Below are 26,598 nucleotides of genomic sequence, written 5' to 3'. Positions count from 1 at the left end.
GTCAGTGAGACCAGAGCTACACCTCATATGCAGTTCGCCAACCGACAGATGCATGCTGATTAAAGCATTGCGCCGTTGGCAGCTGCGCGAACAGTATCAACGCGTCATCGCGCCAGAAAACAGTTGAGAACGCGGACATCGTCACCGGTCAAACTACAGTGGATGTGCAACTTGATGACATCGCGCTGCTTGCCCGTACCCGACGCGTCTGCGCTAAGATGCCACAAAAAGGTACAAATTTCGGAAGTACGCAGAGATAGATGCGGCATGCGGCACGACTGCTTCCCAACGGCCTTGGTGCTATTACCTTGCGTTCGTTGTTCCGGCTCGGCTTTGTGATCCCTCGCCAAGGAGCGCGTGATGACGCGCGAAACGTCGCTGCCTCCTGTCGCCCTCACAGCAAATTGCTTCTTCGTAGAAACCACCGCCACAGCCACAACACCGTAAACGTCTCGGGCGCATCCAGCCTCGAAAAATAGCGAATCATGGCCGTCGACTGCTGCTTCGCGGAAACATCGTTCCGTTGGCAGCAAGGCTACGAGCTTCCGACACCCGCAGCTTTGCGTACAGCAGGAGCGATTCTGATACCGCAGGCAGCCGCACTAGCTGTTCGTAGTAACTGTGGGATGGGCACAGCCGCTGTATCTGCACGTGGAATGCAGCGCGTGGGTAACAAGTGTCCCTGGGTCCGTACCAACGCGCCCATCACTGGTCTGCTGCACACAGCGATTCTTCGCGAGTCTTGCTATCGATGCTAACAAAAAGACCGAGATAGTGCTAGGAGCTAAGAGTGCTCATCGTGTTATTCTGCTCGGCCGCCGATGCAAGGCTGTTATGAAGCCTACGAAACAATCCAAGCATTCGGCACAGCAGTGACATTCAGCACCGCCACACGTATCTTCATGCGAACTCTGCAGTTGCTGGGGAAGTGATCATACAACGCGTTGATAAATTCAGCGCATAGGTTTAAATGGCATCCAGCCCAGATTCCTCCCTCTGTACACATCGATCATCTACTCCGTCTTTCATCTATCAACCCTGCTTACAGACATGGTTCTCGATACCTCTTTCAGCAATTCTTCGGGTTACAAGCTACATGGCCTTGGGAAAGACTCGCAGCTAGAAACAAGACACATACCTACCAGTTCAAAAGTCAAGTCAATTCAACCTCCCACACCCAGACCGCGCTTCATGGATACCCAAAGCGACCCCACCCTGACCTCTACTGGTTCACCAATTCGCAAAGCCATCGCCAGATCGCAACGCCTGGCTGCGTCAGCTACTCGGGACAAATCTTCCAGTCAGCCATCCCGAACAGTCTCTGACTCCATCGGACGCCCAAAACAAATCATCGATGACGTCGCACGAATTCATCATGACTGCATCCCACGTAAGCGTCCACGGCGTGATGGTAGTCAAGGTCTTGAAGTGGATGGGCTATCCACATCGGAAGTGCGGTATTCCTCATCACCCTCTCACGCCGAAGCGAATCAGCAACCTCATCAAGAGCACGATGGCTTCTCACCAGTCCTGACCCCAAAGACCGCCAGATCTACCCACGACAGCTTGTATGGAGAGCTGCTCAAGAATCCGACTCCTGGCGATCGGAAAGGGGTCATCTATGTTCTATGTGACCCAAACAACAAATCCAGAGGTTACAAGATCGGAAAGACGAAACGAGCCTATAGAGACCGAATCATTGAGCACGAAAGAGCCTGTGGCTTCCTGCCCAGTGTGATTCACGTGTCAGATCACGAGATTGATCATTGTGGTCGCCTAGAGAAGCTTGTGCATATCGACCTGGAGAACTGCTCTGCACCATTCCATTGCGAACATCACGGGCGCGTCGACGCGAACAAGGAGACCAAAGCACACAAGGAATGGTTTCAGGTCACCGAAGAGATGGCAGTCAATACTGTAAAGAAATGGGAGAGATTCATGCAACAGGAGAAGCCTTATAGCTGGGATAGGCAGCTGAAGATTATATGGAGATATCTTCTCGAGACTAGGGCCGCCGGACCTCTTGGCGTGCGTACATGGACACACGAGGCGCGACGAGAACACTGGGACAGAATACTTGCGCCTCCAACGACAATCGAGTACCTCCACGCCTATCGAGCACAAGTTGAAATGTCTTTGAACAGTCTTTGTCGCTTCGCAGTTCACGTATGGACATACGTATCGGAATTCTTCTGGCCGTTGTGTACATTGATCTATGGCGTGACGACGTTGGCCGTATTTCAGAATCTGCTGGCGTTCTATGCGTTCGTCTTCATTCTGGGATGCGCCAGCGCCTGGGTTCTGTCTTACGTACCACTGAGTCCTCCGAAGCGACGAACCAGAACGCCCAACAAGGTACATACGGCAGCTGCTTTGATGCAACATTAGCTTGTGGATAGACGCGGGATATCCCACGCAGGCATGCTATTTTAGCCGCAATCCGATAACCTCCTTTTCTTTTTGGAAGAACTGCCTAAACTAAATCCTTCAACCCAGAGATGATCTGAGTATTGTTTGTATGCGTTGCATGCACGGTGTCCCTATGCGGAAGGTACCAATCCTTCATGCCGTTCTTCCCTTAGCCTACAGTAGCGAGGTACACAACACCAAAATCTCCAACGCCTGTAAAGACGGCAAACGTCAGAATCGGGTATCTTGCCCCGACACCATTCGCTACACATCATCTGGGGGCCTTAGCGCGCTCTCGTAGTAGATGTGCGGGGTATATTCCCGCGAAAGAGAGCTTCAGTGTATGTACCCCACATCACGAGCTTCCATCTCACTCAGGCCAGGACTTCATCGCATCCATGTAGATTCAACCGTGCCTCGGCTTCGATTCGCGAGCTTGACCTGAAAGTCCAATAGCGTCCGATGAACCCAGCAGCAAATCCTCGTCCGACTACCACGCGACCAGTTCATCCCACCATCAGCTCTATCCATGTCTCCCGGACATGCATGCCCAGGATAACATCCCAGGCACCATCTCCTGGGCCGAGGAAGCCCAGATCCAAACACGATGCCTACTGGTCAGATGCTCGAAGGTCAACGCCAGATACCAAATCTCGGTCTTGGAGACAAAGGACTACCAGGTGTCACAATACTTCGGACCACTGTTGCCGTTTATGCTCTACCATCCCAAAGGCTCTGCATCTGCTCACTAGATCTCTTCAAGTCAAGGTCTTGCCTATGAGGGTAAGAGCAGAAACGCCAAGGGTATCTCGAATTGTTGTGACACCTGGTAGGACGGTCACAGCGCTCTTTTGGGGAGTTCACGTCCGTCAACCACTATTAGAGATGCACTACAAGATTCTAGGCAGTCTAGATACCGAGGTAGGCGCGAGGGATGTTGATTTGGAACCAATATCTTGATCATGCTAAGAACAATATAAAGGGAAGGAGGGAACCCTTATGAGAAGGATCACAGCACAGTCAAACAGCCAACTTTCAGCTTCCTTCTACTACTTCTCTCTTCAGAGCCACCAGGCAATACCCATCGTTCCTACAATCATCAATATGAAGTCCGTCACCATTCTTTCTCTTTTTGCTTCCCTCGTTCTTTCTTCCCCAATCGCTGTACCCGCCTCTGCGCCGGCGGATGCGCCCCAGCCCATTACACTCGAAGCTCGCCAGTCAAGCGCTACTCGCAATGAGCTGGAGAGCGGCAGTAGCGCTGCTTGCCCAAGAACCATCTTCATCTTTGCAAGAGGCAGCACTGAAGCTGGCAACATGGGCGCCTTAGTTGGTCCTTTCACAGCCAGCGCTCTCGAAAGCGCATATGGAGCATCCACTACCTGGATTCAGGGTGTAGGCGGCCCATACACTGCTGGTATTGCGGAAAACACGCTTCCAGCCGGTACCTCCCAAGCCGCCATCCGCGAAGCCCAACGTCTCTTCAACCTTGCTGCGAGCAAGTGCCCCAACACGCCCATCACTGCAGGGGGATACTCTCAAGGCGCTGCCGTCATGTCGAACGCTATTCCTGGTCTGAGTGCTGCTGTACAGAACCAGATCAAGGGCGTAGTGCTGTTTGGCTACACCAAGAACCTTCAAAGTAAGCTCTTTCCTTCTCTCAACATAGTATACAACAGTCTGTAACAGCGTTTCAGATGGCGGAAGAATCCCCGGCTTCCCAACCAGCAAGACTAGGGTCTACTGCGAGACTGGCGACTTGGTCTGCACTGGAACACTCATCATCACACCTGCGCATCTCCTATACTCGGATGAGGCTGCTGTACAGGCACCCATCTTCTTGAGGGCTCAAATTGCTTCCGCATAGGTGGCTACGAGAGAGGCTTTGATGCAAAGATGAAACTTTGTATCTTATCAGCCAGGCTGCGTTTTCGGTATTGGCATATGCTTAGTCCCTCCACTTTAAGTACACATTCTTTACAGTAAAGAAATGATTAATCAACCTAACCATTTTGAAAGAAACTGATTCAGTCTTTTGCAATACGTACTAGCAGATGCGAGTTGCTATCTAGTAACCACTTGGTACTAAACTGTTAGCCCACTCTTCCACATCCGAAAACTGATCCTCGACGTTGTCAGGTATGCCATTTCCATTCGCATCCGCCCACTGCTCTCCACCGTCAATAGTTCCAGGCCCAGCCATGGGGCTAGCATTCTCGTCACTGATCAGCTCACCCGTCTTCCCGTAGCTCTGCAATTCCTCAATGAGTCGCGTGTCAACAACATCGCGCACTTTACTCGCACCAACAGAACTCTCGGCGAGCCTCAGCGCATCTTCCGCCGATAGAGTCTTCTCGGGCGCTGGGAAAGGAAACTTGATCGCCTGGATAGCCATCCCTCCATAGTTGCTGGAGGACACACCTAGCTCCGTTCCGTCCAACGTGCCATCGCGGTTAGAGTCATAGAAGTTGCCTTCAACGTAGCCCTTGAAGTTCTCATTCCCGCGCGTAAACGCCGTGACGCTGGTACTGGGGCCGCTGATGAAATAATTCCCAACGATATTCGCCTCGCTCGCTGCACTCGAATCTCCAGCGGTGTATCCTCCACCCCCGCCCCAATTGTAGATCACGTTATTGGTGAAGTCATTGGTACCCTTGACCTTCGGGTTTCTCGTCTTGTTGTCAATGTATAAGTTGCGAAACAGACTGATACCATTCCCGAGATTCGTTTGCATCAACCCGCCACACGAGTGTGTTTGCAGACCCTGCCCGATGATACTGTTTTGAATGGTGATGTTGCCGACGTCCTTGCCGGAGATCGAAAAAGTCTCGTCGCGACCCCAGGAGACGGATACGTGGTCGAAAATCATGTTGCTCCCCTCTGCGATCGTTATACCGTCTTTTCCGCTAGCTCCTCCATTTCCCATTCTGATGCGCAAATACCGAACGATTGCATCGTCGGCGTTGCTGAAACTCCACCCATTTCCGTAAACTGTGATACCATCGCCTGGTGCTGTTTGCCCAAGGATAGACACGCGTTTGGCCACGACCATGCGCTCTTTAATCTTGATCAAACCACCTAGCGAGAACACGACTATGCGGTCGTTCTGGGAAACGCCCTCGCGGAGAGACCCTTCACCGCTATCATTGAGGTTTGTAACAACATAGACAGTGCCACCACGACCGCCGACAGCGTTTCGCCCAAAGCCTTCTGCGCCCGGGAAAGCGAGGGCGGCGACGGAGGATATTAGCAGGGGCAGAACAGTGCAGAAGATCATCTCCAAGGCGAAGAACAAGGGGTAGGAAGAATGTCGGAGACAGAAGGAAAAGAGATGTAATATGAAAGCTCCACGCGGCATGCGCAGAGGCGGCGAGATCAGCTAGCTAGTCCGTAGCGCGCTGCTGGTGAATGACACCTTGGATTACTCTCTTCATTTACCCCAGACGTTGTGATCGACAGGGTACCTAAAAGATAGTCCGCCAATCACAACGGGGATGTGTTCGGACGGTAGGAAAGCATGGCACACAGCAAAACCAATGAGTGCAGGTCTTGTGATGTGGAATTGTTGAATGCGCAACTCGTACGGGCACGTAATTCGGGTTCTCGGTGTATTAAGCCCCATGGGTATATTTCTGCTTTCCCTAGTACATGCTAGACCCGGTTTTGACACTTTCGGTAATTATTCCAACTTCGGCAAGTTCAGCAACCAAATCCATGAGCATGTGGTCGCAACCTGCCGCAGCTACCATACCAATGGTAACGGGGAGCGTCTCGTTTCTCTCAGTAACCCTGCTGACATACGTCCTGCAATGGTAGAGGTACGAAGTCAGTATATGTCTTAAATGCACTTCGTACAGTCAAGCTTACCTTGCGCCAATCGGTATTGTGTAGTCGGGTAGCGCAGCCAGAACTGACATCTGGTTGCCGGGTAGTCCAGCAGCAAATATACCACCTGGAGCGGCTGTATAGATGTCGCGGTAGTCTTCCGTACCGGCACCCATAGGATACAGCACCAACGTTGACTCGCATGATGGCGTCAACGTCTCTCGAAACCATGTCTGGAATGTGTGCGTGCGCTCGATAGCAGTGGTATAGCTAGAGGTCGGCAAAGTTGCGGCCCGGTTCCATCGCGCTCGTGTTTGCGGGTTCCAGTAGGGCGCTTTGCCAAACTTGGCAATATACTGCTCCCTAAAAGGTAGACCAAGGTCGCGGTACTGATCCACGTTGGTAATGTTGGAGTATGTAGAGCCGAGATAGGATGCTATGCCTTCAGAGATGTTCGCGTATGCATTGAAACTGGCGTTGGCGTTGAACGTTGTCAAATTGGCGTTAAGAAAAGTAGCTAGCTGTGAGATGAACGAATCAAAAATAGGCATACTCGTGCTGTTGACTGTAGGCCAAAACAGATCAGGCAAGATGATGCGCTTAGGGTAGGATGTGTATTCCTTGGCTGGGTACCATTTCCTATGCACTGCTTGGAGGAGCTTCGCCGACCTAGCTAGTACGCCTGGCGTATCAAATATTGCTGAGATGGGCAAGATTCCCTTGAGTGGCAGTGAGGCGTTGGTGATGCGCATGCCGAACAGGCCGTTTGCCATGGCCGGTAAGCGAACAGAGCCTCCAGTATCGGAGGCAGTTGCGATATCCATCCAGTTGTACGATGCAAGTCCAGCCCCAGAGCCGGCTGATGAACCCTGGGGATGCTGGTAGCCGTCTCCTCTAGGGTTGAAGGGTGCCAGCTGATCCACGTAGTCGACTGTTGGTCGTTCCCCAAGCGCAAACTGGGTAGTCTTTGTCTTTCCAATCACCACCGCACCCATGTCAATAAGCTTTTGTAAGGCTGCCGCGCTCTCGGGAGCCGGATCCACAAGGTCGCGGTAGCCTCTGTTTCCACCACTCGTACGGATACCCTTCAGGTCGTAGATATCCTTCACGCCCAGGCGTTTGCCCGATAACGGTTTATCTTCTGTGGGTGCTGGATAGTATAATCGTGACGGCACTGCGATACTAAGAGCTCCGTAGGCATCCGTCAACGCCAGACCTGTGACAGGAAGGAAAGTCCCATTCTGACCTTCAGTGACCGACTCCGCAAAAGCGAAGTTGTGATCCCAATACAATCGGTAGACTCTGGTGATAGCCTTTGATGGGTGAAGTAGATATGGGCCGGATGCTACGCCGGCGTCCAACGCAGTGTAGATCATGCTGCACCCGATTGAGCCAAGATATGCATGTGCATTGTCTGAAAGACTGCTTGAACCGCCAAGAACTAGTGTATGGAGGAAAGATTCCGAGTATACATCGTCGTGCGATAGGTATGAGGATATCGTGAACTCCAGTAGCTCCGCGGTGACATTAGGGTCCGAAAAACTCAGATAAGTGATTGGCAAAGGCTCTACGTTGGCCCATGACTGGTCGCTAAAGCTAAGCGTCGCTGCGGTAAGACCTGGAGAATAATACGACGTAGAGTTGAGTTGAAAAATCGTACTCGCTTTGACAAGAGCTGCAAGCGATAGGAACAGCGCGGCCTTCATGATGTGCGGCGCGCAGACTTCGTGGGGCAATGCTCATGAGGCAACCTGCCAGCTTTATACCGATGCATCTTCGGCTCGGTATCGTGTTTTCTGGAACGCAGTATGTCCGTTACATGTCTATCGCGTCCTGACGGCGGGTGCAGAAGTGGGAGAGATGGAGGTTAGCGCGTCGATGATAATGCAGGCAAGACACTTGGCATGACGTCACGCGTGAGGAACGAGTCAGAATAGGCATCGTAGAGATAACGGTCAAGCAACATCCGCTAATTCACTGACAAATTGCCCGCCTGTAATGATAACACTTGCAGAATACTAAGGGTCGTTGTCTAGCTCACAGCGAGTTCAGAACGAAGACTATTGGAGACGTGTCTACGGATGAACGATTGGCATAAAGGACCATCAGTTCGCAGTATCCTCTTAGCCTCTTGAGCGCTCCACGTCGGCTTGGGAAAAAGATAAACACCCTAGAGTCTACATTAAGGTTAGGTTACCTACTCTGCACATTTTAATCTTGATGTAATTTGCAGACCTGGTCGGTTTGTTTCTTGCATGCAGTGACTCAACAGAAATAGTGGCCGTCGCGTCATAAGCATTAGATTAGGGATTGGAAGAGATGTGTATGGGTTTCAGAACAACGGTGAGGCACAGTCTCCTGAAGCGTAGACCTGCACCGGAACACGAGAAGCGACGGGAGTAATCGCTGTCCATGATGGGAAGGCGAACAGTTTGGGGCCCTAGAGACAATGGTGGAGTTTTCGAGGCCAGATTCGTGAAAATCAGGAAGGGCAACGCAGGCTTAGTAATGCACATGCTCATCAAGAACGGACACAAATCTTTGTAATGCAGCTGCCTGAGATCTCCGCAGCCATATCGATGCTGCCTAGTAACGAAACGCCTACGCTATGCTTCTAGCAATGAACTAATGACGTGCGAAGTGTCTTCCGAAGACGACTGAAACTGAAGAACAAAAAGAACGATCGCAGAAGAGGACCCATTGCGTGGATCTATTGCGTCCCGCTATGAGCAAAGAGCGACCAACTGCCTGGCAAACCCCTAGCAGTTTCGCTAGAATGCTCTGGGTCTCTTTTGTGTGGCACGACTTGGAACCGGAGACGCACTTGGTCGTTTCCTTTGTACCAACGCGTCTTCTTCGAGCTCTTCTTCAGTCGTATGTTGCCCGTTGAACTCGCAACCGGGATCGTCAATGTCTGCCTGACAGCAGTCCCATTTTATTGACCCGCCCGGTGGCCTGTACCTCTTCCCAGAATGAGAAACGCAGGGCGCATTCACGTCCACTATCTGTTCGTGACACACTGTGCAGGTCTTTATCAAAGGCGCAGGCTGTTTGTTGATGCTCGCTGACCGTGGCGTGTCTCTGGCCAACAGCCTTGGAGTTTGGTTGACAGAGGATGATTGGCCTGAGGGTTTCCGGACTGGCGTGCGTAACGTGGTAGAGCGTGGATAGGCTCCAGGAAGGTGCATGTCGCCGTCTGAACTTGACTGTGAGCGCTCACGTGGCTCCCGCTTCACTCGTGATGCGAACTCAGAACCATGAGGCCGTGATGTAGCTCGACTTCCGCTGATCTCGCGGGATTGTGCAGGCAAGCTGTTGTGACTTGGGGTCGGAACTGTAGGCTTCACGAGGTTTCTTTTCGCCGCCTCATAGAGTTCGTCGCTATCGTCCTCATCTTGAATCTTGACCTTGGGCTGATGCGACTGCATCCGTTGCTGGCTGATCAGGCTCTGGGCGGATGCAGAGTGAGGCGCAAGTCCACGGACGAGGGCGCCGGAAAAGGCCGGTGACATTTGGCAAAGATCGAGCAGCACCTTTTGCACAGCGCGCGGGTCGGCTGTCTCGATGATCTGTTTGATATGCTCAGGGTGGATAGGGCGCGTCTGCTGTGGCCCTACAGGGTTTCGCGCGGAAGCCATCGGATGCCTAGCTTCCATCCCGACATTTGCCATACCGTAGGGGCGTGGCTCGGGCTTCAGGTACATTTGAACTAGTCTTTGGGGCGGTCTTGGCTGTGGCCGCTGTTGTGGTCGTTGCTGGGGCATGTCTTCCGGCTCTGGTGAGGAACCTGTGAGGTCGATTGTTTGGCAGCTATTGCCAGTTGTGTGTGATGGAGCCATTGCGAGGGAAAGAATGACCAGATACTGATAACCAAGAGCACCCAAAGTGAATAACTGATGTCAAAGCGCGGTCTGCGGAAGATTGGTCTCAGCGTCGCACAATGAGTGAATTGCTGGGCTTGGAACGTGTGGATCCCGGGCCTCTTAGCGCGACACCAGCTCACGTGATCAACGCACGGCCCTGCGCAGGATCCTTCCCCACAAACCTCGACCTGCAAGAAGGAGGCGCGTCCGTCGTGCCCAACAACGCGTCAGCTTCAACACCATCAGTAATGCGATGCGCACGCGGCATCACTTCGGACCTCAATACTGCCTCCGTCAGCCCTCTGTAACACGCTACAATCAACCCAAATCAACGCACGGACGGCAACAAGATTCCCACCAACCGGCGCAATGCACATGCGCAGTCGTTGCGCGATGAGAGATTCACCGTCTGGGGTGCATACATCAATTTTCCGATGGCTTGCTTCGCCCGTTTCGACAGCTTTCATAGCGGGGAAACGACCCCGTAGCTCACTAAGCGGCTGTTCGGAGGTCTAGGTCAGACCCGGGGAGTCCGCCAATATAGTTTGCATAGCCGGCATGCTGAAGTTATTATATGTATATGCATACTGCGCGCCTTCAGGCTAAGTTCTACATTCACTCACTCTTATACTTTCATTTTCAACTGTCCTACTTTGTCCACAATGCTCCCATCGATCGCTTTCGTGCTCACGCTCGCGGCATCCGCTGTCGCAGCTCCAACGACGCTGGCGCCTCGGGCTGGACGTACAAGTCCTCCTTCTGGATGTCTGGCTGTGGGTGGTAGCGGAAAGTACAAAACTGTTCAGTCCGCCGTTGATGCTTTAAGCGCTTCCAGTACGGCTGCACAATGCATTTTCATCGCGAAGGGTTAGTTCTAGCTGTACCAGCTCCATGTGAGACATGTACTGACTTGGTGCCCCCGGTTCTGCAGGCACATACAAGGAGCAAGTCTACATCAAGCCGCTCAAGTCGGCTCTGACGGTTTACGGCGAAACGACAGACACTAGCAGTTACACCGGCAACACCGTGACCATCACCCAGGGCAAAAGTCAAGATGACGCCCCCAACAACGACGAAACTGCTACTCTCCGCGCCTGGACACCAAACCTAAAGGTCTACAACATCAACCTGGTCAACACACGCGGACAGGGCTCGCAAGCTCTCGCCCTTAGTGCTTATGCTGATAAGCAAGGCTACTACGGATGCCAGTTCAAGGGTTACCAAGACACCATCCTCGCCCAGCAGGGTAGCCAGGTCTATGCCAAATCCTACATCGAAGGAGCGACTGATTTCATCTTCGGCCAGAAGGCCATAGCATGGTTCGATGGTTGCTCTCTGGGCGTTCTCACAGCGTCGGTGGGTTACATTACTGCCAACGGTCGCGATTCAGATTCCAATCCCTCATACTATGTCATCAACAACTCGAAGATCGCTGCTGCTCCTGGTAACACGGTGAGCGCGGGTGCTTACTACCTCGGCCGTCCTTGGAGGAATTTCTCTCGTGTTGTGTTCCAGAAGACTAGCATGACCAATGTCATCAATGCCGCGGGATGGAAAGTTTGGAATACCGATGACCCCAGGACTGACAAGGTCACATATGCCGAGTACGCAAACACCGGTGATGGATCCAAGGGTACCAGGGCGTCCTTCTCAAAGAAGCTCTCGGCTGCCGTTAGCCCTTCCACTGTTCTGGGCAGCGACTACAAGAGCTGGGTTGATGCAGCTTACCTTTCCTAGGCCAACATCTTGTAGAGAGATGCTGGCTTGGTTCGGTAGTACGTGAGAGTTGGTTTTCTTGTACATATATCAGGAACACTAAGTGTCTTCAGTTTTATTCACGCATTTACTTGCAACTGCACTTGCTTACCAAAAATCTTAAAAACATGTCGGCAATATTGTGATCGGTGTTACATTCGCAGTCTTGTGGCATGCATGAGAAGATTCTAGCTGAAGTAAGCAAGGCTAGACACGGGCTACCGCCGAATGAGAGACCCACTAGTGGGTCACCGGACCATGGGTTTTTGCTCCGCATTGCTACGGCTTCTGCCCTTCCACTTCAACTTTGCAATCGCGAACATCTCGACAAAAGGTTCGAGATGTCTTATGGCACCATAGCCGACCCACCGCCGTCCGCAGGGCGCTCAAGGGTAAACTTCTTGCCACGCCTGCCATCTGCAGCTTCAGGCTCTGCGCAAGATACGGACGAGGAAGCCAATCCGCCAGGAATATGGAGCAAAATATCGCAGAGTCTGAAGTCATTCTACAGGCGGAATTTCGGTTTATTCTTAGTTTTCTTGGCACAGACATGCGGTTCTGTCGTAAGTGTTATTTCTTGTGTGCAATGACTGCATGCCGCAGACCATGCCACTTACAAATGAGCACTAGATGAACACAGCAGCCAAACTGCTCGCGAATGACCCATCCATCGAGTTTCACGCTTTGCAAATCATCTTCATCCGCATGCTGTGCACGACGATCATCTGCTCGATTTACTCTTGGTACCATGCGGTGCCTGACTTTCCTTTCGGCCAGAAAGGCATCAAAGGACTGCTCATACTGAGAGGTACCGCAGGATTTGTCGGTTTATTTGGACTGTATTGTAAGTTCAACTCCCTCTGCGATTCTTCCCGGTTCAATCGATATAAGATTGTGACCTGCATGGGTGGGTCATGATAATGAACAGGAATACAGCTAACAATACCGCTCAGACTCTCTTTCATGGCTTGAATTCTCCGACGCGACAGTAATAACTTTCCTAATCCCAACTATGACGGCCATTGTATGCTTCATTTGGTTACGCGAGCCTTTTACCTGGAAAGAAGCGCTTTGCAGCTTCGTCGCATTCTGCGGCGTTCTCTTCGTCGCGAGACCACCATGGATATTTCCCGCTTCGCACTCAAGGCCAATAGCCGATGACTCGGACGGGCATGCACCGTTACCATCAACTACCACCGAACAACGCGCTCTGGCAATTCTCATCGCGATTCTAGGCACGCTTGGTGCTTCGACAGCCTACGCAACTATCCGAGTGATCGGCAAGCGCGCCCACTCGCTCATCTCGGTGAATTACTTTTCTCTCATCGCAACGATCGCCTCGTTCGTGCTCATCCTGGTTCACCCTTCGTTATATTTCGTCATGCCCAAAACGCTCGGTCAGTGGGGATTGATCGCCATTATTGGGCTCTTCGGGTTTCTGTTGCAATTTCTCTTGACGGAAGGCCTGCAGAGGGAGAAAGGTGGAAGAGCAACAAACTTGACGTATCTGCAACTTGTCTTCGCGCTTGTTGTCGAGAAGGTGATCTGGGGAACTACGCCGCCTGCTGAGAGCTTGGTGGGAGCCGTGCTTATCATCGGAGCGGCGATTGCGGTCAGTCTGCAGAGGTCGAGTGGGAAGGATGATAAGAAAGCTGAAGTTGTCGAAGAAGAGAGGAGGCTGTTGGAGGATGAGAATTGAGCTAGAGCATATTGGGTACACGCGAGTGTATTATTATCATGTACATGCATTTGCATGACATGACCTAGATTCTGCCTCCATGCTTCACAACACTAGAACTGGCCTGCTATTGGGTTTTCACCACCCGACTGTATTGGGCTTCATTGCCGACCGACGCTGGAAAGTAGTCTTGTGGCTGATGCAGCACCTGTTCTCACACCGATGATGATGATCAGGGCAGGACCACTCGCACGGTGCGTTATGTTGCAGTAGATATGATCTGATGATAGACCACTCTACTGGCAACACTGGTGCCACGACAGAGACAGATCCGCAGCAGCCTGATCAGCGTCGCCGCTGTACCTATACCATGCGTCAGCTTCTACTGACAGGCTCATGACTCATTGCGCTAGATCATGCTTTGCACGCAATGCCGAGTTTAAACCGCATCACCCTCATCTCTCGAATTGACATCACTGCTCGCTCTTTCTTCGTCTGTTCCTTGTCTCACAATGTGCTCTTCGCTTCCATTCATGCTCATGTCTATGTTGTCGATCTCATGCACAGTCCTCCTTTTGCCCTTCCTCTCAACATGCGACAAACGAAGGCTGTCTGGCAAATTCTGGCCCGAATTGTCGTTTGATGGCTTGATCGATGACATAGCTTTCCTGGCTTTACTGAGAAAGGGCTTAAGGATAGGTGCGTTGACAGCTAAGATTCCGACAAACTATGGTGAACATTAGCAAGGTCCTAGTGGCATTAAAATTTGAGAGGCTCACTGTTTCGCGGATTGACCAAATGGTGCCAACGTTGATCTGGGAAACGTCTTGAAGACACAGGATGCAGCGGAGCAACGTTGCTGTCATAATGAAAACACCGGTGCATAACCAGACTCCGTACAGAAGCTTCCTTCTTAAAGGTAGTCGGACGTTCCAGAGTAGAGGTAGCGGGATATACAAGATCATGAGATCGGTGCTGGATGATTGTAAGTATGGTACAGAAGTGGACAGGCTCATTTCTAGGGCTACCCACGTTACATTTGTAACGACCAACGCCAAGTATTTGGATATATTGAGCGCGCAGTCATCACCTGGATATGGATATATTTGCCAGAGTCGATAGATAGGGTGACAGTGTGTGAGGAACACGATGATAGTAGCGATGTAAGCTACAAGGCAGACTGCCCCAGTAATCTTGACGAGATTATGTTGCTGGAGATTGAGCCTATTGCTATCAGCGGGGATCAATCTAAATTTGTAAAGTATACCTACGTGAGCCTCCTGTAAAAGAACAGCATACAAGCTTTTACTGTGGTAACAGCCTATTAGTATGACCACATGGCCTCGAGTGCTCCGTTACCAAAGCATTTACGTACAGCACCATATCAGGGTTGTATATAGTATCCACCCTGCGAGAAGGTATTTACTACCCACAGTCACACGTTGGCTTTCCTCAGGTGTAAGTTGCAACGCGAGTTCGTTACTCATTCCAGTGATGGAGCCATTCTGGCCGATGAGCTCCAGCATGACAAGTTCAGCGGTGAAGAAGAAGGCGCAGAGTACGGCGAAGTAATCATCTCCATCCCAACGTAGTTGGATCTGCCAGCAGCGCGCTGTAATTCGAAGTATTATAACGACAATACCAATTGCGTATTCGGTCCATGCTTCAGTCGTGAAGGGATTAGACATGCTGGCGAGACAAGCATCGACAGTTGAGGGCCCTCTCGCGCGAGATCAGGGTACGCCGAGCAGCAAGGTCCTTAACATTGAGTATCATTGTAAAAAGGAACGCCCGAAAAACGAAAGCTATACGATACACGACGAGAGTGGAGGCTTTCAATCGGGCGCAGGTGACCCATGACGGTGCAAAGCGATTGGTGTGGGTGCCTTTTCGGATGAGAAACCCGCCGGGCGCAATAAGTTGCCGCAGTTCCTCGAATGATCATCCTTGTGGTAGTTTGGTGATCTCGGGGTGCTGGCTACCAAGATCGCTGTGAAGATCTAACGGCCCGATTCCTATCGCAACGTCGCGCAATTGGTTGTTGAATTGCTTTTTGACATTGTACGATCTTGTCCGAAGGTAATAAGATGTAGTTGGACACGAGACTGGAAAAGAGCCTGGTTGACATACAGCCTTCAGCCGTACCTGGCGGTCCATGCCTTAGCGGCGCGCGGCACACGCAGATAGGGTTGTGTCAAATGTGGATCTTGAACTCGTACCCAGCTTCGCAAATTCCCAGATGAGAGTGCTGCAGAAGCGCATATGCGCAAATACTACGTCACTGTCAGTACAGTGGCTTCTCTAGGCACAAAAGAAAATTGATGCCGGGAGCACATCCAGACTCCAGGTCTAAGGCCAAGCGCGAGATCCGACCCTTGTCCAGTGCCCCACCTAGACACATGTGAACCGAGGCCCTTGCTGCACAGCGTCCCGTGCCGTTGTACGGGACTGCGAGGAGCGGGCAGCAAGACTTGCCCTTAGCTGAAACTCGATAGACGGTGCCCTGTGGCTTCTCCTCTCATAACACAGCGCCCAGGCACGAGGAGTGCGACGGATCCTTTCCCCACAGATCCGATATAACTTCTCGAATAAGTCTTGAAGATGCCAGAGGACGCAATTCCAGAGCACCATCGCAGGGAGAGAACATGCCCAGTTAGCACGCCGTCCAACTACATTCCGCCGTTCCCTGGATATTGCTCCAGATTCCAGGCTACAATGAATGATCTCGTCATGGCCATGATGGGAGCGCAGTACGACTCTGTTACCGGGAATGACGGCATAGCCGTTACCAAGCTTCAGGAGTTCGTGAGTAGAGGGCCACAGTCAAAGCGCCCGTCGTTTTGGGAAACAACCTCCGTAATCGACAAGAGAGGTGCCTATAGCATCGCTGTGATTGCATATTGGCGCAGCGCAGACTTGCACAGCAGCTGGCAGCAGGAATCTGGGTTCGATACTTGGTGGCAGAGTTCAGACAGGGAAAAAGATGGGCATGGGTGGTTCCAGGAGATTCTGTGTCCAACGATGGATCGTTTTGAAACAGTGTTTTCAAACCCTGAGAATCCAGAAGGAGCGGCCAACATGCAAGAGAGGATCTCAGGCGAGTTGGAACAACACGCGTATTGGGGTAGCATGCGGGATCGCTTAGCAGCTGCTCAAGACAACAAACTCGAGGGCGATAGATGGTGCTCTGAGGATGGCACCGCGAATGGCTCGAGTGATGATGCAGATTCCTCAAAACGTGTCCGTATATCCGGCAGGCCCAATCTGTGCGTGATTCGATCGGGCCAGGATTGGTCCGACACGCTACCAGGAGAGCGCAAACTCTACCTCGATACAATGCATCCGGTGCTCGTTGAGGGAATGAAGTTTCTACGTGATGAAGGGCGCGAGGTTGGATGTTATGCGATGAACTTGTGGGATGTTGTGGATTCAAACTCGTTCGAGGCGAACAGTGAAAGAACGTTCGGTTTGGGCTATTTCGATGACCTGGCGTCGCTTGAATACTGGAGTAAAAGCCACCAGACGCATATCAACATCTTCGGAGGCTTCCTGATGTATGCGAAAAAGCTGAACAATGTATTGTCTCTCCGGCTATTCCATGAGGTTTACGTGCTGGAGCCGGACCAGCAATTCTTCGAGTACATTGGGTGCCACGCCGAGACGGGGATGATGAATGCGCGCCGATCTTGAAACCTGTAGATAGATTGTTCGGAACGATACTATCATTGATAACCTGTGGTCAGCGTTGCAGCTGAGGATCGTGAGCATTGAATGAAAGTTGCCATCGCGATTTTGGTACTGAGAGTGAAAGGTTCCCCAGAGATGAAATCCGATAGGGCGTAGCGCTGTTGCCTTATCGCCTTATCGGCGTCGTGACGCGACTTGGTACGCGTCAAGCCTCACTGATATCCATCAACCGAAGGCTACGCACAACGACCCTATCAGCAATACCATCTACAGCAAAAAGGAAAAGCGTCTCATGTGGCGTGGGCCGTTCTGGACGACCGGGACCAGTGAAATGGTGACGCGAACAAGCGATCACGCGGGAACGTACCCCGCGAAACATGATAAGCGGCACGGAGCTTACGCGGGGATATGGCGACGCCATCACTCCCTGGAGGCTGCCTGGCCTTCCATCGCCTTTAGCTGTTCTCGATCTTCTCTTCAACCACACGTTCTTGACAGCATTGCTCTCGTCCCTTGAGTGCGCCACTACTCCCAGCGCCATTTGTCCGGCTATTGATGTAACCACTATCCGTTCACCTAGGCTCAGCTCCGAGGAGCTGTCGGTGCCTTGGACAGCAGACCTGCGATAGGTATCACGGTAAGTTGTACTTGCAATCATGTAATCTTCCATCTCTGACAAGCCACAGAGCTAAGACTCTCAGTCTACCTCCTGCATCCCTTCTCCCTCCGATCCCCCTGACGGCTTCCATCATGACTTGGTGGCGCCGGGACCCGACACTCGCTCCTTTCCAACGCTATGCGCAACGCATCCTCCGCTCCGACGACGCGGCCCTTCGCACGCGGTGCTTCTCGCGCACGCCCTCCAAGTCAGCACAACACGAAGACAACAATGGCAACAAACGTCCATCCGGCATGTCCAACCTGGAATGGTTGCAACTAGAGCAGTACCAGCAATGGCGAAGGAAACTCATGAATGATCCATACGAGGCCATCTTCGGGGCCAGCAACGAGAGGTTGAGTGGCAAGGGCAACAAAGACTGGGAATGGCTTGCCAACAGCATTCCTAAGTGGATGTTGAGAGAGATGGAGAGCCACGACGATAACGCTTCGCCACCGAAGCAAGGCAAGAGTGGCAGTGCCGGTCCGAACTACCCGCGACGGGTCAAGATCGATATTGAAGAGCGCGATACCCGTAGGGAAGGCGTTTCACACTTCCCACAACCGTCATCCAGGGCAAGACTGCTCCCTGACGACCCGACTGGCATTGAGTCACCCTCTGATCTCAGGAGGCCGCGAGAGCAATCTCATGTCAAGATTGTTGGCCGCCATTCAGGATTATCGACCGAACCTACAACAAGCGCACCTAGTGCCACAGCGCAGGACTACGAACACGAGCAGCCGACGCGACCGAAGAGCACGGAGTCGTTTGAAGAATACATTGCGAAAACGAAAATGGATGCGGCTAAGAAGATCGAACAATCCAGCACGGCCGCACCCAGTAGAGAACCTTCCTTTATGAACCGCTTCCTGACAGAGAAGCCCGAACACGAAGACGCGCAACGACACGGCACGGCGGAGACAGGCAGCTGGAGAGAGACCACACTGCAAAGGAGGATACCAAAGGACGTCGTAGCAAAGCCTGATGCCGACTCTGCGCCCATGGCAAAGGCTGGCGACGAGTCGTCAATGTCAGCATCCTCAACTGACGGGACCCACGAGCTCTCCTCAGAACCACATATGCAGGAAACCCTCCCGTCGCTTCCTCCAAGCTCAGGTCCTCTACGCACGAAGCAACCTTCCACGCAAGAACACATCCCACCACAGGAGACACCCAGTACACAAGGCAGCGTCACATCTGTGAGGTCAACGTCAAAAATCTTGAGCCAGTTGCCCAAAGACGACTTGGACTTCTTGAGTGCGGACGATATTCGTGCGAACATGGCCGCAAGAAGGAGCAAGGTCCTGGACGAAGAACGTAGAAAAGCGGATCGGGCTAGATTGGAGAGCACTTTCGAGAGCACCCCCAAGGCAAAGACCGGTATGGATCCGATGCTTGAGTCCAAGATCATCAATGACCAATACGTTCGTCGAATCGAACGGCAAATGCAGCGGCCAGAGATCTCGTTTGATTCACAAGAATCCAGTGAGCCCAGAACAACTACAAAGATGGACGAAACCCCATACAAAGCAGACGAAAGCCAGTTGGAGTCGAGCGTCGAACGGATGAAGTCTTGGCTTGAAGAAAGCGGTGCAAGATTCTCTAGTCTTTTCTGGCAAGACCCGACCGAAGAAGCGGATGCGAAGAAAACCCGCTTGTTCTTCGACAAGATCCTGGCACGTATTCGCAAGGGTCGCACGACGATGAAGCAAGTGGTCGAAGACCTAGAGGCAGACATTCCAGCATCTAAACCTCTCTTGAGGCGTATGAAAGCGGATGAAGACCTCCTGGACTCTGCTATCAACACTCTACGACAACGCTCAGAAATCGGAAAGCTTCGTTCATTGACGCCGAAGAAAGTAAGGGCAATTCAAGAATTGCGTCTCCGGTACCAGAGCACAGACAACGACCTTAATAAGGCATACGCCTTGCTCCAAGATCTCGGCGACTCGGACGCAACAAAGAACGTCTCACCAGCGTTCAAAAGGCGCCTGAGCATTGCGTCGAAGATTACCCAGAAGAACGCTCACCTTACGCGTTATCTCATCTGGAGTCTACAGGCCCGGCTCGAGGACCCGGAAATTGATCAGAGCATGCTCGCAAACTACAAAGCTGTTGCGAACAGTTTGCTAACTCTTAGAGATACACAGATGGCCCTATCTCGATTGCTGGAACGTGCCATGCTCGTTTACGGTGTGGCTCCACATCTCTGGGAGGACATTAAAATCTTTCCCGACACCCCAGCTCTGGAAGTTCCGCAGGAACGTGAGCAGTCATCTCAGACCAAGACGTCTTCCGCTATGAGTGATGCCGACAAAGCCCAGCTTCGTGCCAAGGTAGCTGCTGAAGAACGTCTCGCCCATGAGGTCGATGCACAGAAGTCAGCTATGCGTGGACTCTCAGATGATGGATACGCGCGTATGCCGAAGGCAACACCGAGCAAATCGTTTGAAGAGCGAGGACCCCTTGCACACAGCCTGTTTAGACCATTCGGACCCGTTTTGGAGAGCTTAGAGAGTGAAACGCCATCTAAGATAGGCGCAACAGAGACCGACGTGAAGGTGACCCACGAACGTGACGACTACGAACTGGCTGATAACATGCAAAACTCAAACGAGGATAGGTCTGGTCCTGTCGCCACTGATCACGAGCAGCCGGCCTGTCCGGTTAAGGAAAGCAGATTGACTGAAGATCATGACGTGAAGAAGTTTGACATGTTGAAGGAGGATCCTACAATGGACGACGCCTCATATCACGCCAGTGGCACAACTACCGCAGATACCGTGCGCGGAGAAGAAGTCACAGCGATCGATGCAGCCTCAAAAGCTACACAAGAAATCTTTACCGCTGACCACACTACTCCAACGACCGAACATGCCACTGTAGACCCGAAACCGAGCATTGACGATGCTGTTGGTGAAACACCTCCGTCAGGCGCATCATCGCATTCGCCAGAACCGGGCTCACCAACGATCTATACAATCCTTTTGCACGATCCGCACAGCGGCAAGCTTTCGCTAACTACCTCTACAACAACGGAACCCCACAAGGCCCCTCCTATGATACCACTACATGAAGCGCTATCAACTCTCGAAGAGCCCGCTAAGTTCATTCCGTACATCGAGAATGGTCTTGAGATAGTCAAAGCAAACAAGTATTTGCTCGTCTTGCGCGGCGGTCTCAATTCCACAGCGTCTACCAGACCCTTCCAAACGGCCGATCCATCAACCACAATGGAGCAGAACAAGGACGCTGGCATCACAGGAGAAAGAACTTACATCAATCCGATAGATGGAACGGCACGCCTTTCGCCTACCGGCTACGTTGGGCCAGAAGAGAGCGAAGAGCAACTTGAGAAGGATTTCACTGAGCGCAGGCAGGCTGCCGAGCGAGCAGTTAGTAATCAAGAGAGCAGCACAGAACAAGACCGGAGCGGACGAACGACCAAAGATAAGAAGAGGGGCGGTAAAGCAGCGGGTATAGTCAAAACGGCCATCTGGGCCTCGGCACTATGCTACGTGGCCGGTGTGATTGGGGAACTTGCTAGTTAAGACGCCTTTCGCGGCATGGCATCCACTTCACGTGTCGCTCTTTTCAAACGACGTCTGTTCAGGGTTGCTATCATCACTTTTCGATTCAGCGTTCGGTTGGTGTTGGTGTTGGTGTTGGCGTTGGCAGGTCACCACCCCGGTTCAGATTATATACATATGTATATCACCTGCTTCGATACTCTGTTTCTCAATCTTACATATTCTGGAGGACCAAATACTTACTCAAAATGCCTTGATATATCAGAGCAATCATACAGACTGCTAAACTACAGCACCGCTCTAGAGGGTCATACCCTTGAAGGCCCTCGCGATAAACGTCACGGCCCCTTCAATGTATTCAGGACGGATGTAGGTCAAGTGATAGAACTGACAGGACCCAGAGTCACAGACCTACATCTCATGGTCAGCATGGTCTGTTTCCCACCCTCGTACAACACGATTGATAGACTTACAGGATCGCCCTTTGCACAAATCTGCAGCACCTTTGCCTTCAGACCATTGGGGAACTTATCTCCGACTACGCCCAGCCTCAAATTTGGGTCTCCAAACATGACAACCGACTTGATCTTGGGGAACAGAGAAGTAGGCAGTCTGTCTGCAGCTCGGTGCATGATGCTTGCGCCTTGCGAGTAGCCGACCAGAGAAAAGGTCTGATTGGGGCAGGCGGAAGACTGCGCGGTCAAGCGCTGAACAATGTCATCGACGCCTTGCCGTCCACCAGAAATGATTTGCGAGCTGGCTGGGTACTGAAATGAATTCAGTTGGTGATGCTATGTTCGAAACACTACTTGGATATCGTACCTGGACCGGATACCCCTGTACTCCAGACAGTTCCGCTGAAACGTTGCTCACAATAGGGTCACCAACGATGACGCCGTATTTTGGGAAGCTAGGCTCGCTGGTCCCGCGAGCTAACAACATGGTCAATGTTGCTGTAGATATTTGCGGTCATTGAACTGCAGCTTACCAACGAGTATCTCGTAGTCGGAACATCCTCTGGGGACATCGCCAGGAACGATCGGAACCGGCTCCCCGATTTCCACACCGCTATTAGGCAGCTCGGGACATTCCTCTTGGGCAGAAGAGGTGGCAAAGAATGCAAAGGCCAAAAGAGGAGCAATAGAAGTGTAGCGCATCTTCGTGGGCAGTGAACTTGATCAGCTTGTGTAGAACTTGCTGTTACGCATATGTTGGCAGGAGACAACAGTGCCTTATAAGTTCGCCCATCTCGAACACAACTTCCATCCCTATCAAACGTCACAGGAAGATACGACAAGGTTGAGTGGCATTGTGTCGTTGAAAGATTGGATGACTGTGGTGGCTGAAATGGGACCTCGGCAACTGTGACATGTTTGACAAGGGTGTCGATGGTGTTGCGATCATCTGCACAAAACATCCTCTTGGCTTTGTGAACCTTTAATCTATTCGATTTTTGTACCGAGGCATGATTGCAGCCAGTTGATGACCAGGAATGAAGTATCATGGGGAGTTGTGTACGTTTGACAGTAATGTGTGGTAATATCATGCGCGTTACACCAATTGCGTTCTTTCGAGTTGCTCACGGCTACAGATCATCAATCTTAAATACAGTCGTCTTTTATCTAGGTCGAAAGCAATGACCGTCAGTATGAGGTGAGTACATGCCTGAGGTATCGATATGGCTGTGGTTGCAACCGCAAAGGCTACAGTAAGCAACAGTTCATCGCCGTGGCGGGACGCCTAATCCCGTGGTCCCACGTCTTTCTGCATGGACGGGTGCAAACGACGACAATCCCAACCTAGCTTTCAATCACGGCAAGCCAAGCCCGATCAGACGCAAGGACCTGCGACACAATACGATGAATCCAACCTTGAAAAGATCTCGTTCGCGTCGAATTGCCGATGCACCCCAGACGATCTAAGAGTCATGCAATCATACACAATAAGTTGCCGAGGTGCGTCGAATGCTCTACGAGCAGCTATTGGTGTTTCCAAAGTCTTCCAAGGTCAGTCCAGAACTACCAGGAGTGAGGTTTAGGACAGGCCCTGTATCTTATCTGCTATCTCACACACCAACTTCTAATCTTAGGCTTTACTTTTCCCCCCAGTGTCTTGGTATAATACTACGATCTTGGCCCTTTGAAGAGAGTCTCCTCAGGCTCTAGCTAATTGGGTGGTGGAGAGGAGTAAGAGCTGCCTCGGCTCAGGCACCAACGTCGGCGAACTGCTCTTGGAATACACCAAGATATTGATGGTGAGACGGGATCATTCACGTAGAGAGGAGAGCGTGGGATGAGAAGGAGGGTTGAGCAAATCGTGTGTATAAGTATGAGGCATCTTCACCTCACAACCATCCGGCAAGCTTCAACAACGAGTTCCTTCTGCCTTTCACTCACTCTCGCTCTCTCTGTTCGCCTTCGCCTTCGCTTTTCTACGCCGTAGTCTCTTTACCAAACACATCTTTCGCTCTTACTTTTATCATGATGAACACCATCATCTCCATCCTGGCTTTGGCCATCGCCTCTTCTGCCACGCCTATCGCGCTCCCCAACTCGGGGTCTGCCGTGGTTGCGACACGCCAAATCTTCTTTGACCGCACCAGCTTGACCGAGAATGAGTTCTCCAGCCGGCTCGGTGGCGGATGTAGGGACGTCATCTTTGTTTGGGCTCGAGGATCCACTGAAGCGGGCAACATGGTAAGTTATTCGAGAAATGAATGCTTGTGTCTTGGTTTAACATGAGAGGATAGGGCTCTATCATCGGTCAGCCACTTGGCGATGAGCTGCGCCGCGAATACGGCGACGACCTGGCTATTGAGGGCGTCGACTATGCAGCGCTGCTTTCCACCAACTATCTGCCCGGTGGCACCGATCTCGTCTCTGAGCGCGAGATGCGCGGCATTCTCGAAGACATCAACAGTCAATGCCCTTCGGCTATCATCGTCTGCGGTGGCTACTCGTATGTTTCGCCCTCTTCTTTAAATCATGCAAAGACTAACCATAACCACAGTCAAGGCGCAGCAGTCAACCACCGTGCTATCGAGGATCTCTCCGCCAGTGTCAAGAACCAGATAGCTGGTGTCGTTACCTTTGGCGACACCCAGAACCGCCGTGACAACCAGCAAATCCCCAACTTTCCCCGCGACAAGCTCCGAATCTTTTGCGGTGGGCTCGTTCGCGACACGGTTTGTGACGGTAACCTCGCAGGGGCTGTTCTACTTCCTCATCTCAGCTATGGCGATGACGCGGAGGAGGCTGGCGAGTTCTTGATTGGAAAGATCAATGCGGTTCGTGCCGCTAAAGCTTAGTTTACTTTATGTGAACATGAAAGGCTTTTCTCGTGCTTTTAATTTCTAGAGGAACGCCTAAGGCTTAGGGGGGTAGAAGGGTAGAGAAGGCGAAGTAAATGCAAAATCAAACAAACAACCCCTTAACCAGCCCCTCAACAGCATCATATACCTGACCTTCCTTCTGCCCACCAGTCGCTCTCTCAGTGATCACCGGAATCTGATCCTTGCCCACCTTGTAATTTCTCAAATCGCTATCCAGCTCCAGATCCTTCACCAACTTCAGCACCCTATCACCTACCTTCTCCGCATCAGCCTTGGCATCACCAGACGCCGATTCGCCGATAAAAGGAAGCAAACGAGCAACTTGCTCCGCTGCAGCAGGGTCTTGAGCTTTGAGCTTGACCACATGTCCGAGAGTGAGACAGGAAGTAATGCCATGCGGGATACTATAAGGAGAACCTAGTGCGTACCCCAGAGCGTGTGAGAGGCCTAGACCGCCCTTGATGTTGTAACCCAAAAAGCCCAGGGAAGCGAAAGCAGCGAGTTGAAGCTTCGTGATCACATCTTCGTCTTTGGGGTTTTGCTTGTACTTTGGCAGGGCTTCGAAGAGGGTGGCCGCGGACTGTAGCGTTAACCATCTGGCAGGCATCTCGGTGGCGGTGGGATGGTATAATAGCTCGATAGCATGATCCATGGCACGGAGACCTGTTGACATCCACAGGCGCTCGGGGGTATGCAGGGCGAATTTGGCATCGTAGATTACGCAATGAGGAACGAGTTCTTTGGCTCGCACGCCTGTCTTGACACCATCGGATTGCGTGTAGCCAGCCATCAGGGTGCACTCACTTGCGCTGAGCGTGGTGGGGATCGCGATGTGGTATAGGTACTTTCCAGTCTTCTCGTTCAGACGATAGCTGATGGCTTTGGAGCTGTCGATCGGGCTTCCGCCGCCAATGGAGATGACAGTATCGATGCTTTCGTCTTTCTTGACTAGGTCGGTGGCTTCGTCGAGTTGGGCGACAGGTGCGTGTTCGCCGATCTTGGAGAAGGTGCCGGCGTGCTTGCTTCCCAACAGCTCTTCGACTTGCTTTACCAAGGGCGTTTTGCTAGCAAGTGAGTTTCCGGTGATGATGAAGGCTTTGCTTGACTCTTTTGGGAGGCATGAGAGGAGATGCTGTTTGACTGAGTCGGCGCCGTAGTGTAGTTTCTGGAGTTGCGTCGGTTGCCAGAGACCGGAGAGGGGGTGGTTCGTTGCGTCTGTCATCTTGGGTTTGGTTTTAGTCGAGCTGAGTCGAATGCTCAAAGGGCGTCGGTATTGAGTACCAGATGGGCCGATCCCGGTGGGTGTACAAAGCGGAGAGTACTTCAATGAACAGTGTATGGACTTGGTGACGATTGATCTAGTGATGATGGTCCCACGCGCGATGAGGAAACCTTGTTTGACTGCAATGTGAGATGGAGTCATAGGAAGAGGCTGTTCAATCTGAGGTTAACTTTGCGCATAGTCAAAGGCCGGAAGCCAACGGTTGTGAGGTCGGCTATGACGTAAGACTTTAGCGGGTCGACATTATGAGGTTATCCCGAGGTTCAGATAGCGGGGCACAGAAGATCATGTAAACCTATAGTGTGGTTCGATGATCACGATATTAGCGCAAATGTAAGGACAGTAGCATGAACATTTCAAATCGTAGATTGTAGAGCGGAGAAGTAAGCGGAGTGCTACCATCTCGCATCTCTAGACTATGGTACATTCATGACTCCACCATTATATCGTCCCTTCCACATCGTGTCCTGACCACCAGAGGATATCACTGTTTCGTTAATTCCGACGTGTACCAAGGATCCGTAAGGGTAATAAAACAAACGCTAATGTGAGAAGAGAAACCGTCGGAAAGTATGATACA

At 51.8% G+C, this 26,598-nt stretch overlaps 11 protein-coding genes across 11 annotated transcripts; 6 read left to right on the top strand and 5 right to left on the bottom strand.

The window, feature by feature from the left end:
• Positions 1–3,513: 3,513 nt before the first annotated feature.
• On the top strand, positions 3,514–4,276 carry CUTAB1 (Cutinase; the record flags this gene model as incomplete). The annotated part of the gene is made up of 2 exons (XM_049399172.1): positions 3,514–4,051; positions 4,107–4,276. The coding sequence occupies 2 exons, from the start codon at positions 3,514–3,516 to the stop codon at positions 4,274–4,276; spliced, it is 708 nt and encodes a 235-aa protein (XP_049254963.1).
• A 201-nt stretch (positions 4,277–4,477) lies between these two features.
• J4E88_005535 (uncharacterized protein) lies at positions 4,478–5,767 on the bottom strand (the record flags this gene model as incomplete). The annotated part of the gene is made up of 1 exon (XM_049399171.1): positions 4,478–5,767. The coding sequence occupies one exon, from the start codon at positions 5,765–5,767 to the stop codon at positions 4,478–4,480; it is 1,290 nt and encodes a 429-aa protein (XP_049254962.1).
• A 283-nt stretch (positions 5,768–6,050) lies between these two features.
• On the bottom strand, positions 6,051–7,940 carry J4E88_005534 (uncharacterized protein; the record flags this gene model as incomplete). The annotated part of the gene is made up of 2 exons (XM_049399170.1): positions 6,051–6,213; positions 6,277–7,940. 2 exons carry the CDS (start codon positions 7,938–7,940, stop codon positions 6,051–6,053), a joined length of 1,827 nt encoding a protein of 608 aa, XP_049254961.1.
• A 1,543-nt stretch (positions 7,941–9,483) lies between these two features.
• J4E88_005533 (uncharacterized protein) lies at positions 9,484–9,938 on the bottom strand (the record flags this gene model as incomplete). Its single annotated transcript, XM_049399169.1, has 2 exons — positions 9,484–9,519; positions 9,582–9,938. 2 exons carry the CDS (start codon positions 9,936–9,938, stop codon positions 9,484–9,486), a joined length of 393 nt encoding a protein of 130 aa, XP_049254960.1.
• Positions 9,939–10,759: 821 nt separating this feature from the next.
• J4E88_005532 (uncharacterized protein) lies at positions 10,760–11,834 on the top strand (the record flags this gene model as incomplete). Its single annotated transcript, XM_049399168.1, has 2 exons — positions 10,760–10,964; positions 11,029–11,834. The coding sequence occupies 2 exons, from the start codon at positions 10,760–10,762 to the stop codon at positions 11,832–11,834; spliced, it is 1,011 nt and encodes a 336-aa protein (XP_049254959.1).
• Positions 11,835–12,864: 1,030 nt separating this feature from the next.
• On the top strand, positions 12,865–13,551 carry J4E88_005531 (uncharacterized protein; the record flags this gene model as incomplete). The annotated part of the gene is made up of 1 exon (XM_049399167.1): positions 12,865–13,551. The coding sequence occupies one exon, from the start codon at positions 12,865–12,867 to the stop codon at positions 13,549–13,551; it is 687 nt and encodes a 228-aa protein (XP_049254958.1).
• A 2,580-nt stretch (positions 13,552–16,131) lies between these two features.
• J4E88_005530 (uncharacterized protein) lies at positions 16,132–17,220 on the top strand (the record flags this gene model as incomplete). The annotated part of the gene is made up of 1 exon (XM_049399166.1): positions 16,132–17,220. One exon carries the CDS (start codon positions 16,132–16,134, stop codon positions 17,218–17,220), a length of 1,089 nt encoding a protein of 362 aa, XP_049254957.1.
• A 747-nt stretch (positions 17,221–17,967) lies between these two features.
• On the top strand, positions 17,968–21,426 carry J4E88_005529 (uncharacterized protein; the record flags this gene model as incomplete). Its single annotated transcript, XM_049399165.1, has 1 exon — positions 17,968–21,426. The coding sequence occupies one exon, from the start codon at positions 17,968–17,970 to the stop codon at positions 21,424–21,426; it is 3,459 nt and encodes a 1,152-aa protein (XP_049254956.1).
• A 279-nt stretch (positions 21,427–21,705) lies between these two features.
• On the bottom strand, positions 21,706–22,347 carry J4E88_005528 (uncharacterized protein; the record flags this gene model as incomplete). Its single annotated transcript, XM_049399164.1, has 3 exons — positions 21,706–21,816; positions 21,879–22,172; positions 22,228–22,347. The coding sequence occupies 3 exons, from the start codon at positions 22,345–22,347 to the stop codon at positions 21,706–21,708; spliced, it is 525 nt and encodes a 174-aa protein (XP_049254955.1).
• Positions 22,348–24,098: 1,751 nt separating this feature from the next.
• J4E88_005527 (uncharacterized protein) lies at positions 24,099–24,712 on the top strand (the record flags this gene model as incomplete). Its single annotated transcript, XM_049399163.1, has 3 exons — positions 24,099–24,101; positions 24,155–24,363; positions 24,415–24,712. 3 exons carry the CDS (start codon positions 24,099–24,101, stop codon positions 24,710–24,712), a joined length of 510 nt encoding a protein of 169 aa, XP_049254954.1.
• A 106-nt stretch (positions 24,713–24,818) lies between these two features.
• Positions 24,819–25,958, bottom strand: J4E88_005526 (uncharacterized protein; the record flags this gene model as incomplete). Its single annotated transcript, XM_049399162.1, has 1 exon — positions 24,819–25,958. The coding sequence occupies one exon, from the start codon at positions 25,956–25,958 to the stop codon at positions 24,819–24,821; it is 1,140 nt and encodes a 379-aa protein (XP_049254953.1).
• Between the last annotated feature and the right edge of the window lie 640 nt (positions 25,959–26,598).

This window comes from Alternaria novae-zelandiae (assembly GCF_023758075.1).
Source record: "Alternaria novae-zelandiae strain BMP 2774 chromosome Unknown scaffold_10, whole genome shotgun sequence".
NCBI lineage: Eukaryota > Fungi > Ascomycota > Dothideomycetes > Pleosporales > Pleosporaceae > Alternaria > Alternaria novae-zelandiae.
This window is presented reverse-complemented; position numbering and strand designations above follow the sequence as displayed.